Raw genomic sequence first — 17,644 nt, 5'->3', positions numbered from 1 at the left:
TACATCTACCCTTCGCAATTCATTACTCCTCTGAAAACTCATTAACACCTGCTCGGCGCTCTTTGGCCATACCTGGCCCTTACACCAAAAAAAAACCCATGCATCATCACACAGCGTTACTGATGATCATAACAACGTTAGAAACTTCATCAACTTTCTATACATTAATGGGGTCTTCTGGTGTTCTCATTGTGTTTGCACTGCATTAATATTCCAAGATGACATGTCTCACTTGCATACAAGTTTACGGAAATATCACTCTACAACTGCTACCCTCCCTTTTGACAAAATGTGCCCCCCTCTAGAAGCTCACGTACAGCAAGATGCAAGCAGGAAGTTTCAAAATGGGCTTGAGCAAAGTTATAGTGGGCAGTGAGGTAACCAATGGTACAGCCCCCTCTATATTCCGTGCCTGCTGGATCATCGGCAAAGGAATGACAAGCAGCTGTCATTGAATCTAGAGCTGTGGCACCATTTAGGCAGACTGTCTCAAGCGCACTTTTCACGCTTATCGTGCTCAATGCTGAGAAAAAAAAGCATGAGCATTACCGTAAAAACCCGCGTATAATACGGACCCGCATATAATACGAGGTGTTATTTGGGGATAGCAATAACGAAAAAAAAAGTTTTCACCCGCATAAAATGCGAGCGAGGGAAACCCACAGAAAGCATTGACAATCTAATCTCGTTAATTCGAATTGACGCTGTGGTCCCGTCAAAGTTATGTGTATTGTTATGGGCGAAAACGCCCGGTAATTCGAACGCGAAAGCATTTGCGACGGTTAATTCGAACATACGGCGCACCGACAATGCCCTCAGCAGCACCCCAAATCACGCGGCGGCGCCTCCGACCGGCATTGCTCCGACACCGCCATAGAGCAAAAGCTTAGGATAGGCCCCTCAACGTCACGTGGAGAAAAAGAAAATGAAAAAAAAAAAAAAACGCGGCAATTTCGCTCTCAAATAGCAAGGTCGCCGTTTCACCGTCGCGCCGTAACACGCTTGTACGAGCCAACGTCTTGGCCCAACTTCCCGACAACGGCAGAAAACGAAACTTCAGGGAAAGGGCTAAGTTGGCACTGCGCCGACAGGAGCGGCAGCGGGCGCGCGGAGCCAGTCGAAGGTGAGGGGAGCTACGAGAGAGTTGAGAGGGATGGCGAGGGGAGCCACTGCCACCGAAGCGACGGCGTTGCCAAGGCCAAATGAGCTCATCTACCGCCGTTGCAACTTTGCAACTGGGATGTCATCCAAGCCGAGAACGCTGCCCTCGGTGACGCCGAAGTGCCGCCCTGCGGCGCAATTTCCGAGCAGCTAAAATAACTTTCATTTTAAAGGCAGCTGGGTACTACTTTCGCGGTCCTGACATCGGGCGAGATAGACTAGCGAACGTGCCGATTCTTAGCGTGGTCCGCTGAAAGCAGCAGCAGCCTACCAACGCCACCGCAAGATGACGCATACTCCGCTACGAGTCTTGATGATGATAGCAGTGAGCAAAAACGAACCCGAAACTGCAAATTTTAAGCTGAAAATTTTGGGATCCGCATATAATACGACGCAGAAATTTTACATGGTAAAATTTAGAAGAAAACCATCGTATTATACGCGGGTTTTTACGGTAATAAAAGAGTAGTAAAAAATGAGCAAAATTTGCATGTTTTGCCCGTAAGTGCTTCTCAAAAAGAAATTATCTGCTGCCGCCCCACATGAACATTGGCATTTCTAGAGCACATACAACTTTTGCCCTCCGCCGCCAATGATGCGTGATAGGGCACTGGCAATGTTCGTTGTCCCCCTGACCAAAATACCATGACTCGCACCCTACATAAGTGGTGCCTCCTTAGACAGCAGTTATGAGGTGACATGACAGACAGAGTGTATATGGGAGGCTATGCCGATGGCTACAGCTACATTGTAATCTACCAAACAAATGATGCATGCTGGCGGTAAACTCAAGCCAAACCAGGAAAGAGGCAACACAATTTACCAGAAAGACACACTCACATTGTGGGTGCGATCAAGCACAGCAAAACGGTTGCGAGCCACCCAGACGGCGGTGAGGCCAGTGGACCGCTTTCCCTCGACCATGTCAGGATTCTGTGGGTCATAGTCTTTAGGAACCATGCACAGGTCGTATGTGCTGTTGTCTGGATTTGCAGTGCGTGTGTTCAGCAGAACAGCATTCTCTGCTGGATTGTACGACATGCTGCACAGAAAAAGAAAAAAAAAGAAAGCGAAAAAAATTGCTATCAGTTGTCGTTTTTAAATTACACAAGTGAACCCTCTATACTGCCTGATAAGCTTGAAAAATGGGCACTAGAAAAATCAGATATCACGTCTTATCTTGTGTGACAAACATACGATGAAATATTGACATTTATATAGAAATATTATTACATTATCCAAGCCCTGCAGTTACTTGGAGAAAAAAAACATCTGTACCTCTGTGAAGCGGCTTCATTCATCGTCGCTGTAGTAGGCCTCTCAACAGCCCAGGGCATCTCATCTTTGGTGCCGTCCACAGCATTTGAGATACCGTAGAGACTTGAGTAAAGGACGCACTTTTTATTGCGATAGCAATTATATGGACACTTCAACCGGATTTCTGCCGTCGGCGTCGTCGTCGCCGTGAGGTTCCGTATAGATAAAATCTTCGCCGCGCGCCGTATGCCCCAGCGGAAGCGTGGGGGGACGCGCGCTATCACGGAGAGCGAACGCACTCAATCTCCCACGCGCAAGCAAGGAAGCGGAAAGCCAGTGCCGGAGGGAGCAGGGGGGGGGGGGGGGGGGCACTTCTCAGCCAACAACCGCGCTCGTCGCGCGTCCGCACAGTCTCTTATCTCTCCCACAGCGCAAGCTAGGAAGCGGGAAGCCAGCGCCGGAGGGAGCATGGGGGGGGGGGCGCACTTCTACGCTTCCAACAACCGCGCTCGTCGTTCGTTCGACCGCACCGTCTCTTCTCTCCACACGGCTCTGACCTTTATGCCGCTCAGTTTCCGTTGATAGACCGAACGTACCTTCGCCCGCGCAGCTGGCGAAGGTACGTTGCGCTGCCAGCGTTTTGACAGTCGTTGGCTGCAGTCATTCAGTGTGATCTATTCATGTTTGTTTGTGCGCGCTCACACCACGCTTGTTCATTCAGTTAGTAATAGTCGGGCCACATTTTCCAACGCACGCTACACATGCAATGCTGCCCAGATCGGCAGTGCAGCACTACAGGTGTGTCCCTTCGCACGCGCTGCCCACGGTAAGCGCTTCTCATCAACACCACCGTTTCACACGCGCCTTCTCGTGGTCATCGAGTCTCTCTTCATGTCGGTCTACTTAAGCCGCAGCACACCTGCTTACTTAATCAGCTCATGTTTACTACAATTCATATTGCTACCAAGGCCGCTCACCTTACTTCGTATGACATTGCTGTGTTGCTATCGCATTCATTGCTTCGCCCTTAGGGCGAAATTGTGACATTTTTTTTTACAATTTTGATGAGGTGCAGCATTTACATGGGACTGCACCTTTTGGTCTAAATGGTGGCAGTGCAGCCAGCAACCAGTGCACACAATGGATCTTGTGCACACCCCGGCTCTTGCCATCTAGTAGTGGCCCACGGAAGTACGCAGCACGCGAAAATTTGCTGATGCACGCACGTGGCATTGGGCCACAGAACGCGATTGCTTCTTCATTGGAAAATTTTTTCAGAATTTTGGGCTGCCACGCTGGGGGCACAGCCCTTACACGGGCGCGGCTATTACACGAGTCTATACGATACCACTTTTTTCAAAGGGGTCCTGTACCGCTCCCAAGAAAGCTTGTTGGGTGGCATCAATAGCAGCATAACAACAGGGTGATCTTGTTAACTTCATGCGAAAAACCTGACATCAATGAGTAGCACAATGATCATTGGTTGATAATGCAATGTGCAACTCACATTTGCAAACTATTTCTAGTATTGTGGAACAAAACTACGGCATTGGGTTTTACAAACCTTTTAAGCAGTGCCTCATTATCACACAGCCACGAGCAAGATGTTGCAAACGCGGGAGATGTTGCAAACATGGCACGCCTCGTGGGAGCTGTTGTAACCACAGAAGCCTCCGAGTCGCAACCATGCATTGCCTGATTCGTAGAGTCCATGGGAAGGCCCATCAACAAGCTGAGCCGTCATAGCAACCACGGGGCGCCAATTTCCACTAATGCCCTGCAGCTATTGGCGCCAGCCTATGATGCCATGGGAAAATGATATGGGGCAGCTAGAGCCGCGAAAACTCGAGTTGAGGGTAAATCACTTTTCTTGCAGTACTTTGAAATTCCCCTGACTGATATAACTTGGGCTTGTGAGCATTAATTATTGTAATTCCTTGTGCTCTTAGTTCCTTGACATGTTGAGAATACAGTAAAGCATCGTTAACTTGAACTCCAATATCTCAAAATATTAGTCTAATCAGAATTCCTTTCCTGGCTCGGTGTCAACTCCATGCATTTTTCACCTTTTATACTTGAAAGGCTTGTGCTCCGTACTCCAGATATCTCAAAACTTCCGCCAGTTTTTACAGCTTCGAGTTAACAGGGTATTAACCGTAAAACAAGAGCAAATATGGTGGCTTGAAAAATGTGTTGCAGGGTCTCTAAATGCCTTGCAGACTGTGACAAACTGACGAAAATACTGGGAATGAGCACAAACGCTGCCTCAGGAACAGCAGCTCCTATTGTGGGAGCCGACTTGTCAAGTGGCTTAGAGCAACTTTTAATGACAATGATAATAACTTGTCACACTCACAGTTCTGGTTTTGCACTCAACTGTGACACATGACATTGTTTCTTGTTTTTTTTTTTTTTTTTTTTGCAATTTTTTCCACAAGAGAAGTATGGTACCTGAAAAGCTGCTAAGAACAGTAAACTAAGTGGTCACTGTTAACTGTTTACTAACTGTTAGCTAGGTGGCACAAACCATCCCTACCTGAAGACAGGGCTGCGGCTGCCACCACGGAACTGCAAGTAGGCCACATCCTTGGAGGTGGTGAGGTCCAAGCGCCGCAGGAAACGATCCTTGCAGTAGTACAGCAGGTTACCGTGCAGGGCAAAGGCGGGACGCTCCCGCTCAAGCTTGAACAGAATCATGCCTGTGGGACGGCAAGGAATGAAGCACAGCTAGGGTTGGCACCATGGCAAGAAACAAAAAAACATGGCAATGAGGAGGGGAGGGAGGGGGGGGGGGGTGAGTTGTAAAGGGGATTGCAAGGAGAAATGCAAACAAAATGCAAACAATATAATGTGGTGATACGATGAGTACAAATTTTGCATGACTGAAATTTACTGAAGGGCTTTATATAAAATTTGGCACACTTGTTGACCCTGTAGTACTGGTTTGTGTGGGCACATATTCCCCAATGGTGTAAGAACAGCCCGTATAACCCAATGTTGTTGTCACAGTTGACATGATAAGCACTAATGGTGGGTTAAAATTAAACTATTATATTCTAGCGCCAGAATCCTAATCTGATTATGAGACACACCATAGCCCCCGAATTAATGTGGCCTGCCTGGGGTTTAACGTGCACCAAAATCAAAGCACACAGCCGTTTTTGCATTTCGCCAGATCAAAATGCAGCCACATAAGCTGGGTAAAACTGCAATCTCGTGCTTGGTAATGTGATGCCATAGCCATGCTACTGTGGCGGGTGCCAGCAATGCGTGACTGCCAAGAAGAGATACGTATCAGACAGAAAAACATGATGTGCTTGGACTTATAGAAGGCTCAGCAGAAAAAAAAATAATAAAGTAAAAGGATGGATGATTCACCCGACAGTGATAAGTTCAAGAAATTAGGAATGAACGCGCTTACGACAATTCAGTTGTCTGCTATGTATAAATGCCCCACAGAGCGAGCTTCTATATAATGCGGCAACTTGGAAAAAACTGGAACACTGGCAAATGAAGTGCCGGAATAACAGTTGAACCAGCGGCCGGCACCATGAGAAAAAACATCATCAGGGATGAATCTCTCATTAACTGCAAGATTAGCTTTTTGAAGGGCACTCAACTGGGTCCCATTATCGCATTCTCTTAGAGTCGACGGAAGGCAAATTTTTGTAGTACACGATAAAGTACATGAATCACATATACATGCACGTGGAATCAGCTAGAACAAGACAGCGGTAATCGGAGATTGCTGGGAGAGGCCTTCTTCCTGCCGTGGACATAAAAATAGGCTGATCATGCAACTACATTAAGTTTTATCACTTGTTTAATTTTGTTTCTAGCCCCTTTCTATAGACTCTTAATTCAGTATTTGTAGGTTTTCATACTTCATTGTTATCACTATTCCCCCGCCTTCATCCCCCTTTTTTTTTTCTTTCTGCTTCATAACCTTTTGTAGCTGCTGAATTTAGCACTTTTTCATTTCATTCTGATCTTGCTGTTTCTGCACCTCACCGATTTCTGTATTTGCTGTGGTAGCTTACTTGTTTTTGTTTTTCTGTTAATTTGTGAACCTGCCCACAAGCAAAAACCTCTTTTAGAGAAGTATTTGAGGTAGTGTACACAATTTTTTTTTTTATTGCGACAGCAATTATATAGACACTCCAGGCGCATTTCTGCGATCGCCGTGAGGTTCCATATAAAGTTCTAGGGCAATAAAATCGTTACCGCACGTCGTATGCTGTATTGCAAGTGAAAACCTGCGAGGTTGAGCTGGCGATCGCGGCTCAATTTCGTGCAAGCAAGGGATGCAAGCAGGAAGCGCACTGTCTTCCATCGCGCGCAACACACCGGGTTGGGGAGGGGGGAGGGAATTCCACTCTGTGCACGCCTGGGCCGCAAGGCTCTGGGGTGAGTGTAGGGAGGGAAAGGAGGCACATTCTACTGGAAGGAAGTGCGCCGTCTTTTGTCGCGCGCATTGCTTTGAGGGGAAAGGGGTAGGGGGGCGTGCCACTGCGGGTGGCCACGTGCATGCAGCGGGACTGCCTTATCTTGAAAGCCATCTACAACAAGGGCACAGTCCGCCGTGCACTGTGTTTTCACGGCTTAGTCCGAGTTGCTCTGAGACTCGGCACGAAGGTCAATTTGCTCGCAGCTCCTGCCGCGCTTCCTCACTCCAGCGTTTTGACAGCGAGTTTCCGCGTTTATTTAGCGAGATGTGTTCGTGTTAGCTTATGCGCGTGTGACACCAAGCTCCGCGCGAGGAATGCTGGGATGCGTGGCGCTATAGTCAGGCGAAAAATAGAAATGGAGCTATTCACGCGCCAGAAACATTGGAACGCGCCCCAACACGCCGGTTGCGCCGTGTCGGAGTATAGACTCCAGTTGTTCATCACCGTGAAGTCGTGGAGCTCGACACGCACACGCGTTACGTTGGAGTATACCTGCGGCTTGAGGGGAGCATTTGCCCTCTCGGTTTACTGCCGAACTTCCAGGCAGCCGCACTGTAACCGGTATTTCGTCTCCAACGAATGCACTATAAGCGATACGTGTATACATAGAGTGCTTTAGGAAAATTAATGTGAGTCTGAAAAGACCGTATTATAACCGGTCCTGCACTATAAGCGGTTACGTTATAAGTGGTCTATACTGCATCTTGAAAGCCATCTGGGTTGGCTACACAGTCCACCGTGTGCTGTGTTTCCATGGCTTAGTTCGCGTTGATGCAAGATGCAGCACGAAAGTCAATTCACTCGCTGCTGCTGCCGCGCTTCCTCACTCTACCATTTTCATAGCGAGTTTCCCCAGTCATCGAGTGAGATGTGTTCATGTTTGCTTGTGTGTGCGTGACCCCATGCTTGTAAATTTAGTTAGTATGCCTATGTTTACAAGTTTATATGGCCGATAAAACTACTATCCGTACTTTGTATAGCTGTCCACTAATTTGATATCGCAATCGATGCTCCGCCTTTCGGGCGAAATTGCGACTTCTTTAGGACGCCATAAGTTACAGTACCCAGAGCAGCCAGGCTACTTTGATTCGAAGTAGTGATGAACAGGATACAGAAGCTCCTTCTATAACTAGCAATGAAGTTAGAAGGGCCTTGCAAGACATGACCAGGGGAAAAGCGGCAGGAGAAGATGAAATAACAGTTGATTTATTCAAAGATGGAGGAGACAACGTGCTTGAAAAGCTTGCGGCCTTTTATACGCAATGCCTCATGACTTCAAGTGTACCAGAGAGTTGGAAGAACGCCAACATTATACTAATCCATAAGAAGGGGAACGTTGAAGAATCGAAGAATTATAAGGCGATTAGCTTGGTTTCAGTATTGTATAAAATAATCACCAAGGTAATTTCAAATAGAATCAGGGCAACACTTCACTTCAGCCAACCAAGAGAACAGGCTGGTTTCAGGAAGGGATATTCTACGATGGATCATATCCATGTCATCAACCAAATAATAGAGAAATCTGCGGAGTACAATGAACCTCTCTATATGGCTTTCATAGATGATTAAAAACATTTGATTCAGTAGAGATACCAGCAGTCATAGAGGTATTCGGTAATCAAGGAGTACAGGAGGCATACCTGAACATATTCGCAAATATCTACAATGATTCAACAGTGACCTTGTTTCTCCACAAGAAAAGTAGAAAGTTACCTATCAAGAAAGGGGTCAAGCAAGGAGACACAATCTCTCCAATGCTATTCACTGCATGCTTAGAAGAAGTGCTTAGACTGGGATAGCTTAGGAGTGAGGGTCAACGGCGAATATCTCAACAACCTTCGGTTTGCAGATGGCATTGTACTGTTCAGCAACAATGGTAATGAATTGCAACAAATGATTGAAGATCTTAACCGAGAAAGTGTAAGAGTGGGGTTGAAGATTAACATGCAGAAAACAAAGATAATGTTAAATAAATAGCCTGGCAAGAGAACAAGAATTCAGGATTGCCAGTCAGCCTCTAGAGTCTGTAAAGCAGTACGTTTATCTAGGTCAATTACTCACAGGGGGACACAGATCATGAGAAAGAAATTTACAGAATAAAACTGGGTTGGAGTGCATACGGCAGGCATTGCTGAATCCTGACTGGGAGCTTACCACTGTCGTTGAAAAGAAAAGTGTAGAATCATTGCATTCTACTGGTACTAACATATGGGGCAGAAACCTGGAGGTTAACAAAGAAGCTCGAGAACAAGTTAAAGACCGCACAAAGAGCGATGGAACGAAAAATGTTAGGCCTAACGTTAACACACAGGAAGAGAGCGGTGTGGATCAGAGAACAAACGGGGATAACCAATATTCCAGTTGACATTAAACGGAAAAAATGGAGCTAGACAGGCCACGTAATGCGTATAATGGATAACTGGTGGATCATTAGAGTTACAGAATGGATACCAAGAGAAGGGAAGCACAGTCAAGGACGACAGAAAACTAGGTGGGGTGATGAAGTTAAGAAATTTGCAGGCGCAAGCTGGAATCAGCTAGCACAAGACAGGGGTAATTGCAGATCACAGGGAGAGGCCTTCGTCCTGCAGTGGACATAAATATAGGCTGATGATGAAGTTTCAACACCAATGAGCCCACCCTGCACCTACAGGGCAGTTCATCTACAACAGCAAGCAAGGACATCGAAGCTTCTAAGTAACGCACCTGAATCGTGTCCTGCCGCAAAGAGGTTGAGGCTCGGGTGGCTAGCCAAGATCCAGAAACGGTCATGCTCGCGCCGGAAAGTGTGCAGGCAGGTGCGCTTGGACATGTCCCACACTCGGATGCTCTTGTCTTCGGAGTTACTGAGGATGAGCTCCTGCCTGAAAATTGAAAAGGAAAAAAACAAGTAGCTTAAGCCCTTTTCGTAAGCCTATTTCATGCTCATTTAACTTGCTTGGCAATGTTTCACTTCAAAAAAAAAAAGACAGGCAGGCAGGGAAGAAATCAACGCTTAGCCACTGCAGAGGAATTTTTAATATCTAGCATTAGGGCGGTATATCATTCAGAAATAAAAAATTTAAGAAAACTGTTTGGGATGCACGGTACACATGAGAACAAGCATGCAGGCACGCTTGGAACACTATGCTCTCGCAAACAGAATGCCGTTAAGCACCCCAATAAGAATAACACATATTCTACAACTGTGAGTTCATAACAGTTTCAGGTGGATGCCAGCTTCCTTGTTCGCGAACCTACCTCCACCTCACTCACTACGTCATGTTTCAGGGCCCCTAAACCATGCTGAGCTCAAAAATGTGTTACGTAGTGGCAACTGTGTATCAGTCTACAATGAACATACAGCCTGAAGAATTCTTTGAAATTATGTCATAGCAGCAAAGTTACAGGCGTTTGATGGACAAGTATTTCAACAAGTAGATGAAAAAGAACACAAGTGGAGTGTTTGTGCTCCACCAATGTTTTGTGCATTGTACTAATGAAAATAAATGAATGAAATGAAGTACACAGCCGGTGTGGTTTCTCCCTCACCTTGACTACCTCTCGCCACAGGCGCTCTGTCCACCTCACCGCATACCCTCATTAACCTTATGCTGTGCAGAGAAGGTACGAGTCACATCAACACATAGGAAGAGAGACTCCTCCATCGTACACCCCTAATCACCCTCTGCACAACAGTGGCTGAATGGAAGTGTCACAAAAAAAAATTTGTGGTGCATGACGGGTGATGGGGACGATGGGCAAGCCCCCCCACCCTTCTCAGAATACACAGCTGTCTCTCGTCATGTTGGCACCGTCATCCCTTGTCAGCTCACCAAGCAACAGCTTTTACACTGGTGACATCACATGCAGGGCCCTGCTGGTATAACACCGTGCTAAAGGACAGTAAAGGTCTGAAGAGGAAGACAGGATTGGTTATTGAATTTGTGGCATCTTTGCGGTGCATAGTTGCCATGCTGCATGCGATGTGTGTTTATCTAAAATGTGTAAAAAAATGTCAGAGGTGGTTTACGAGCATTTTAAGAATGTTATCCCAGCTAAGAAGACAGGCTTATCATACTGTCAAATCAATACAAAGTGACACGGTGGAACACTGCTCTGAGAAGCCGTAGTATCGACAAGGACATGAAGAACTAAGATACTAGACACACATTAAGCGTAGTATGTGTGTCTAGTGCAGTGTATCACCCCTGTCAACGAACCAACTGGCCCACTACAACATGTTATCAATACAAAGTCATTAACTAAAACCAGTACAGAAAATTTTATCTGAACGATTATGAATAGGTGAGCCTCATATAGGCTGAGAGTGCGCGAACACCACATGTCAGATTAAAGAAGATGTATCCTCACCTTGGGTGGAACAGAACGCAGGAGACATTGCAGTAGTGGCCGCGGCAGGTGTCCACTTCCCAGGCCTTGGACTCATTCATGCGCCAGAGCTTGATCTGCCGGTCATCAGCGCCCGACACCACGAGGGGTGCAGTGGGATGGAACACTGCCCAGTTGACACCTCGCTCATGACCTGAGGCAAAGTAGTGCACTTGCAGTCAGTCAGCTTGCTTGAAATTTTGGCATCGCTCAAATCTCGGAACTTTGCAAATGGTCCTTTCCCTTGATATACACAATTCCACAGCGTGACCAGTGTCATCTGAAAAATGAAAATCTTAGCGAATTCCCTGTCAGTACATCAAGACGCGACATCTGAAAATGTAAAAAAGCAGACACTAGGAGATTGCACGGAAGTTCTCAGTAGACCGATTTCACCGTGACAGCATATCAGTGTCGTCCAAACATGAAAACCATCTTAGCCAATTCCCTGGCAGTATGCCAAGATGCGACATCTGAAGAAATAAAAAAGTAGACACTAGGAGACTGCACAGAAGTTCTCAGTAGAATGATTTCACCATGTTCAATTCAATGTTCAGAGCGCATGAGAAGCAAACTTGCTGGCACCATGATTACAGTCATTCTCACTGCTTTCCTGCTGTACTTGGGTTCAAGGCAACACTAAAGGGAATGCCACAGATAAGGTCATGGGTCTATGTTTCCAGTAAATTTTACACGAAAGCAGGGGTGGTTCGCCTTAACCCTACTCCCCTATTGTAGAATTGGTTTATAATCACATCCCTGCCTATTAATCTCGAGAGCTAAGTAGGTTCGTCATAGTAGAAACAAAACATGCTTCTTACCATAGTTGCAATCCAGCCCGCTAAGGACTTCTATTTGCTTAGCATGCTTAGCGGCAGCATAGCGAAACTCCCAGTGAGATCGGTCTCATGCTGAATAGCATGGCTATGTGTCATCTAGAGATTGAAAACACAGTTGAGGGCAGCAAAGACATAGCGGTAAGAGTGATAAGATTAGAAAACTTGAAGGCAGAGGTAAGTTCGGGTTGTTGCAGGATAGGGCTAATAAGCAGGATGATGCTCATGAATACGCTGAACAGTCAAAACAACAAAGAAAAGAAGTAAGCATGCAAGTCAAAAGGCAAGCTGTACCATCAAGGAAGTGCCGCACAACTGCGTCCGACGTTCCGAACAGGTCGGTGTGGCCTGGATTCTTGAGGTGATCGTCAAGGCCCCCCGGTCCGGGTGCCACATTCTTCTTTCGAAGTCCTCCCAGGTCCCAGACACGGATCGTCTGGTCAAGTGAGGCCGAGACCATCAGGTCCTCGGACGGGTGGAACTGGGCACACATGACGTAGTGAGTGTGTCCCGTGAGCACGCAGATGCAGGTGCGCGACTGCCAGTTCCACACGCGGATGGTCTGATCGTCCGAGGAACTCAGGATCCATGGGTACTCGTGGTGGAATGTGGTCGTACGAATGTAGTCCAAGTGGCCTAGCAGCGTGAACATGCATCGCCGCTGCTTGTAGTTCCAGACCTAAGAGCAAAAAAGTCATATTGTTAACATGCCTTAAAGTTTATAACCTTTTATCATTTGCAGGCACAACTATGAAAGATATGGAGACCATTTTCACTGAATGCTCTAGCTTGCAAAAAACTATGTTACTTATTCAGTAAATACATGAAAAGATGTGATTTGATGTAAAATTATGTTTGCACATTATGGATATGATATATGAAAATGTTATTGCAAACAAGTCATTGCAAATTTATACCGCTTGACATAAACACTACACTTGCACAGCTTTCACCATCCGGTGCCTCACATCAGAAGCAAAAAAGAAAATAGAAGAAAAAGTATGAAAACACTTTAGATATTTACATCTTGTAGTTGCAATATATGAATTAGCCATTGCACAAGGGGCCTTGCAAACCTATACATCATGCAAACACACACAGGTGGTTTATGAAAATGTTGCTCTCTCTTATGATTGCACAACTTGCACAGCCCTCGCCACATTGCCTGTCAAGTACGAAATGAAGTAACGGCTTGTAATTCTAGGCACTTAAACAGAAAGGTAATTTGTAGGTTCCACGAGGGGCCCTGTTCACATGGAAGCTTACTTTCTTCTTTGGCAGCGATTTAAACAGCAGTTTACAGTATTATTTAATGGTAGGCATGCTTTCTCATAGCAGCATCGTAGGATACCAGGAGGGTTTCGCACTTTTGTTGGTGGGCAACTCTTGCAGCTGAAAGCAATACATTTAAGTGTTGCTCATACATTGCAACCATAAGTCTACCACAACAGCAGTAAACTTGAAATTTCAATCATGAAACTCAAGAATCAGGGGTTCCACTAGCAGCCATCTGCACATTCTGTAACATCCAGCAGAAACACCCCTCAACGTGCCTTGAAAAAGCTATGGACTATGACAAGAAGCACAGACCACGATCTGGAAGTCTGCAGGTGCAGGATATCTTCACTTTAAAATCTAAAATGCACAGTATAGCAAGGCGCCCGGCAGCATTCAATGTGCAAGGTGTCAGGCAAGTGTGCAATAGGTAGTCTAGTACCACTGATACCAGGTACTCACGACGAAAATTGTACGAGTACGTTAACTCGGGGATATTTGCAATTCTAAGACGAAAGATGACTACGTAGGCATAGGCAAACATCGACAAAGCACGTTCCCGAAACCACCCATGCAACTTGCATTGGCCGAGATATTACAGCCCAGCTAGTAACCAATGTGCATGGGTTAATAACCTAAACCGCAAATTACTGCACCTAACTCCAACGAAACACCGACATACTATTGCAATTAGTAATGGTGCAAAGCAGTATCTTGGGTGTCTCTCCTTGCCTGTTGTCAACTTTGGTGGAGTAACATTTCGGCTGTCATTTTTTCCTTTTCTAATTGGCACGGTAACATTACAAGACTCGTAATTCATGGCGTCCGAGTGACCGGCTTCGGGTGTCGGTTAACGTTGGATGGCTCGTTCCTTTCGCTGGGTTGCCTCACCTTGATTTGATAGTCGTCGCCCCCGGAAACAAACAGCGGCTGTTGGTTGTGGAAGCAGATGCCCCTCACAGGACCGTCGTGCTCGTCAAATTTGTCGAGAAGTGTGCACATTCGGTAGTCCCATAGCTGAATGACACCGTTGTGGAGACTCGCCAGAATCCACGGCCTCTTCGGGTGAAAGCTCAGCCCCTTGACGCGGGCCGATTTGGTCTCGAACTTCGTCAGCATTCTGACTCTTGTCTTCGCTGAACGCTAACGAACGAAATGGATTTTATTTAGAACGATTGCTTGCCCGAAAACATTAACTCCGGTGTCGTGGCAGATCAACAGGCACGCCAACAACGCTGCCGACCTGTCACTTCCGCTTTCAGTAGGAACTTCAGCGCCACCGAAAGCGCGGGAAATACTGTTATGTCAAGCAAATGTATCGAGTTCTGTGCCTGCGTTATAATGTAGCATAAAAATATTTGACAGGACACTTATACTAATGCAAATTATATTTTTATTGATATCTCTGTTGCATGGCCGCTGAGCGAATGCTGGATCTCTACTTGATCAGCTGACCCCTTTCGCCAGAATGGCGCGTACTTCAAACGCAAGAAGCAATAGTCGCTTACGGACGGACGGAAAAAACTGACGGAAAAAATTGTCGCCCCGGGCTCAGGCCACCTGGGCATTATGTGCGGTGAGGCATGGCCTTTCCACCGCTGCCTGGGCCCGCTGGATTGTCCATAGTTAGTCGTGTAGATCCGAGCTAGTCAGAGCGCTTAGCCATCGCTCTTCTGACTGCCAGAAGTAGGCTAGCGGACCCCGGCTACACTGTACCCCGGCTATCAGAGCTTCGGGAAAGCCAACGGTAGCCCTGGACTAGAGCGCCCGCCCTGAGTTCTTAGATGTTTGGCAAATAAATTACCTGATTGCCCATATTGCAATTTACAAATTGTAGCCGTGGTGTTCGCAAGGCGGATCCACTTGGAATTAACTCTCACGATGACATCAGTTTCTAGATATTAATTCCCGAACTTCGCGGACAAATGCATTGACGTTCCAGTTAACTTCGTGCTTCAATGCATAAAGCGACGTTTTCTTAAGTAACTAACTGGAACGCCAATGCATTTCTCCGCAAAGTCCGGGAATTAATATCTCGAAACTGGTGTCATCCAGAGAATTCATTCCAAGTGGATCTGCCTTGCGAACTCCACGGCTACAATTCGTAAATTGCAATATGGGCCATCAGGTAATTAGTTTAAAAATTAATTAGTGATTTTTGTTAATTATTCAATTAAGCATTTCAATTTCTTGTGCAAGTAATGTCCGCCTCTTCGAGTAGACCAGCTCATGAACTAGAATTGTGCTATCTGCCACAGGCAACCTTTAAGAATTTTTGAAAGTGTTCGCTGAAACACCCTGTATATTCCCTTTTATTAACCCTGAACCACACCACTTCGGCATTCTGCGTTAGTTTTTATACACTAATTGTGGCATTAACTTAAAATCTTTATTTACAAGTAAAGAACATAAGCGAGCCACCAGCTTAGACGACACTGTGAGATCAGATTAACCTGCATAGCCGAGTAGGCTGAAGAGTACACGAACACCATGAACTGCTTTAAAAAAAAAAAAGGGGGGGGGGGGGGGGGGGAGAGCCGAAGGCATACAGCGAGTGAAACATTTAACCGAACCATGGGCCCGGTAGAGCGGTAAGAAAGTATACGCAGTCTGGACGCATGGATCGATAAGCCTTTCAGCAACGGGAAGGCGATCGCCGTCCCGTTGCCACTTCGCCAGCCAGCAAGTACAAATCACTGCAGGTGGTGACATCTCGGCGGCGACCATGAGAAACACGGGTCAATAAAACAAGGCAATATTAAGAGTGAATCTGTGCCCATAACAAAGTCACTGTTCCCGTAGTCGAGTTCTCCACTGGCATCCAACTGCCCTCTACCACTTCTCTACGCTTCTCTTGATCAGCCCCCTTGGGGCCCTTGCCATTTCATGTATACTGGTCAATATACCAAGGGAAGACATTACCCAAAGCGAAAAAATAAACTGCAACATGTCAGCCCTTCCACTGGGGTGGAGATGGAAGACCAGCGAAGCTGTACTATGATGGGAATTATGTATTTCCGATTATGACTATTAAGATGTGATGGTGTAATTGGTTATTTGAACTGTTAAAGAATGGGAAATATATATGATCCAGTGGTTTTCATTTATTTAGTGACCACATGGACCATGGCCTTATGGTCGCTACGGCGAATTTTCTTTCGTCCTCGACGTCGCCGTGATGTTCCGTATAAAGTCCAAGTGCGCTAACATCGCTGCCGCACGCCGTATGCTGTAGCTGCGAGGGTAAGCCAAGAGGGACCGTAGCTTCTTGCAACGGAGTCTTCTCACGCACGCAAGGGAGGTAGGCGGGCAGGGTGTGCGCTCTAAAGAGGGGGAGGGGGGCAGGGTCGCGGCTGTGCACCACCGCACGTGTATTGTCGCGAAGAAACTATGCCGCGAGCCTCTTTTACAGCGAAGCTGTCTATGGCTATAGGAAGGTCCTATGTGATCCATAAAATGATCCTCTATGACGCCATAAAACCCCGGATCCTATGGGATCCGCGCGGGAAAACTATCCCCTAAAAAGTGAGTGAAAGAGTGAACAACAAAAGCAAACTCGTATCACCGCTCCCGTCGGAGCTCGGTTTCACGGCCACGGGTGTCTAAAACGATGTCTCTCGATGAATGTATGACGTAGTGCATGATCGTAGTGTGCGCCTGATAAGGCGACAAAGAGAAAAGGGTTGGCGTCCCTCGGTGCAACCGCGCGAACGCGTTCGTGCCACTGCTCACGCGTTCGTCGTCGTCTTCCACACCTGGCTGCGTTGTCGCTCATCATTCCAGCGTAGAATTTCACTTCTGTCGTTTTTCTGTAAATATTTTTTTCTGTTCTGTCGTCGTAATGGGGAGGCCACGTTTACGGGGGTATGAGCCACTGGGCGTGTTAAGTTAGCGCGCTCCTAACTCCAAAGGAGCACGCTCGAGTGCGCTCGAGTGCGACGCCTTCGGAGCTTAACGTCATTTTTCCGAAAGCCGTAGCAGGCGCGCGCTCTCGCGCACTGTTCCCAGGGCACGATCTCCTCTATAAATTTATAGAGGAGGTCGTGTCCCAGGGTGGAGCGCGTAGAGCGCGCTCCGTAATCACGCACCGGAAGTCGCTTTTTAGCCGTTAGGTTTAAAAGAGCGCACTCTGCTGGATAGAGCGCACTCGAGCGCCTTAACTTAACGCGCCCATTGCTTAAGGGGGTATGTCCGTCTTACGAGACGGACAGATTTAATTATTAACAGAGGTGGTACGCGAATGTATGTATACGTACTTATCATCACGTTGACCACCGATCAGGACAATAAATATGA

At 46.7% G+C, this 17,644-nt stretch overlaps 1 protein-coding gene across 1 annotated transcript in view; it reads right to left on the bottom strand.

Annotated features, from left to right (window-relative positions):
• LOC119433317 (coatomer subunit alpha) overlaps window positions 1-14,603 on the bottom strand; it is a 37,167-nt gene extending 22,564 nt beyond the window's left edge. The window contains exons 1-6 of the mRNA XM_037700469.2: window positions 14,240-14,603; window positions 12,368-12,752; window positions 11,220-11,391; window positions 9,573-9,730; window positions 4,955-5,117; window positions 2,002-2,203 (exon numbers count right to left, since the gene is read on the bottom strand). Of these exons, the coding sequence (XP_037556397.1) occupies window positions 2,002-2,203; window positions 4,955-5,117; window positions 9,573-9,730; window positions 11,220-11,391; window positions 12,368-12,752; window positions 14,240-14,467 (1,308 nt within the window). The 5' untranslated portion in view covers window positions 14,468-14,603. The remainder of the gene's footprint in view (window positions 1-2,001; window positions 2,204-4,954; window positions 5,118-9,572; window positions 9,731-11,219; window positions 11,392-12,367; window positions 12,753-14,239) is intronic.
• Between the last annotated feature and the right edge of the window lie 3,041 nt (window positions 14,604-17,644).

The sequence above is a fragment of the Dermacentor silvarum genome, chromosome 11 (assembly GCF_013339745.2).
Source record: "Dermacentor silvarum isolate Dsil-2018 chromosome 11, BIME_Dsil_1.4, whole genome shotgun sequence".
Lineage (NCBI taxonomy): Eukaryota > Metazoa > Arthropoda > Arachnida > Ixodida > Ixodidae > Dermacentor > Dermacentor silvarum.
This window is presented reverse-complemented; position numbering and strand designations above follow the sequence as displayed.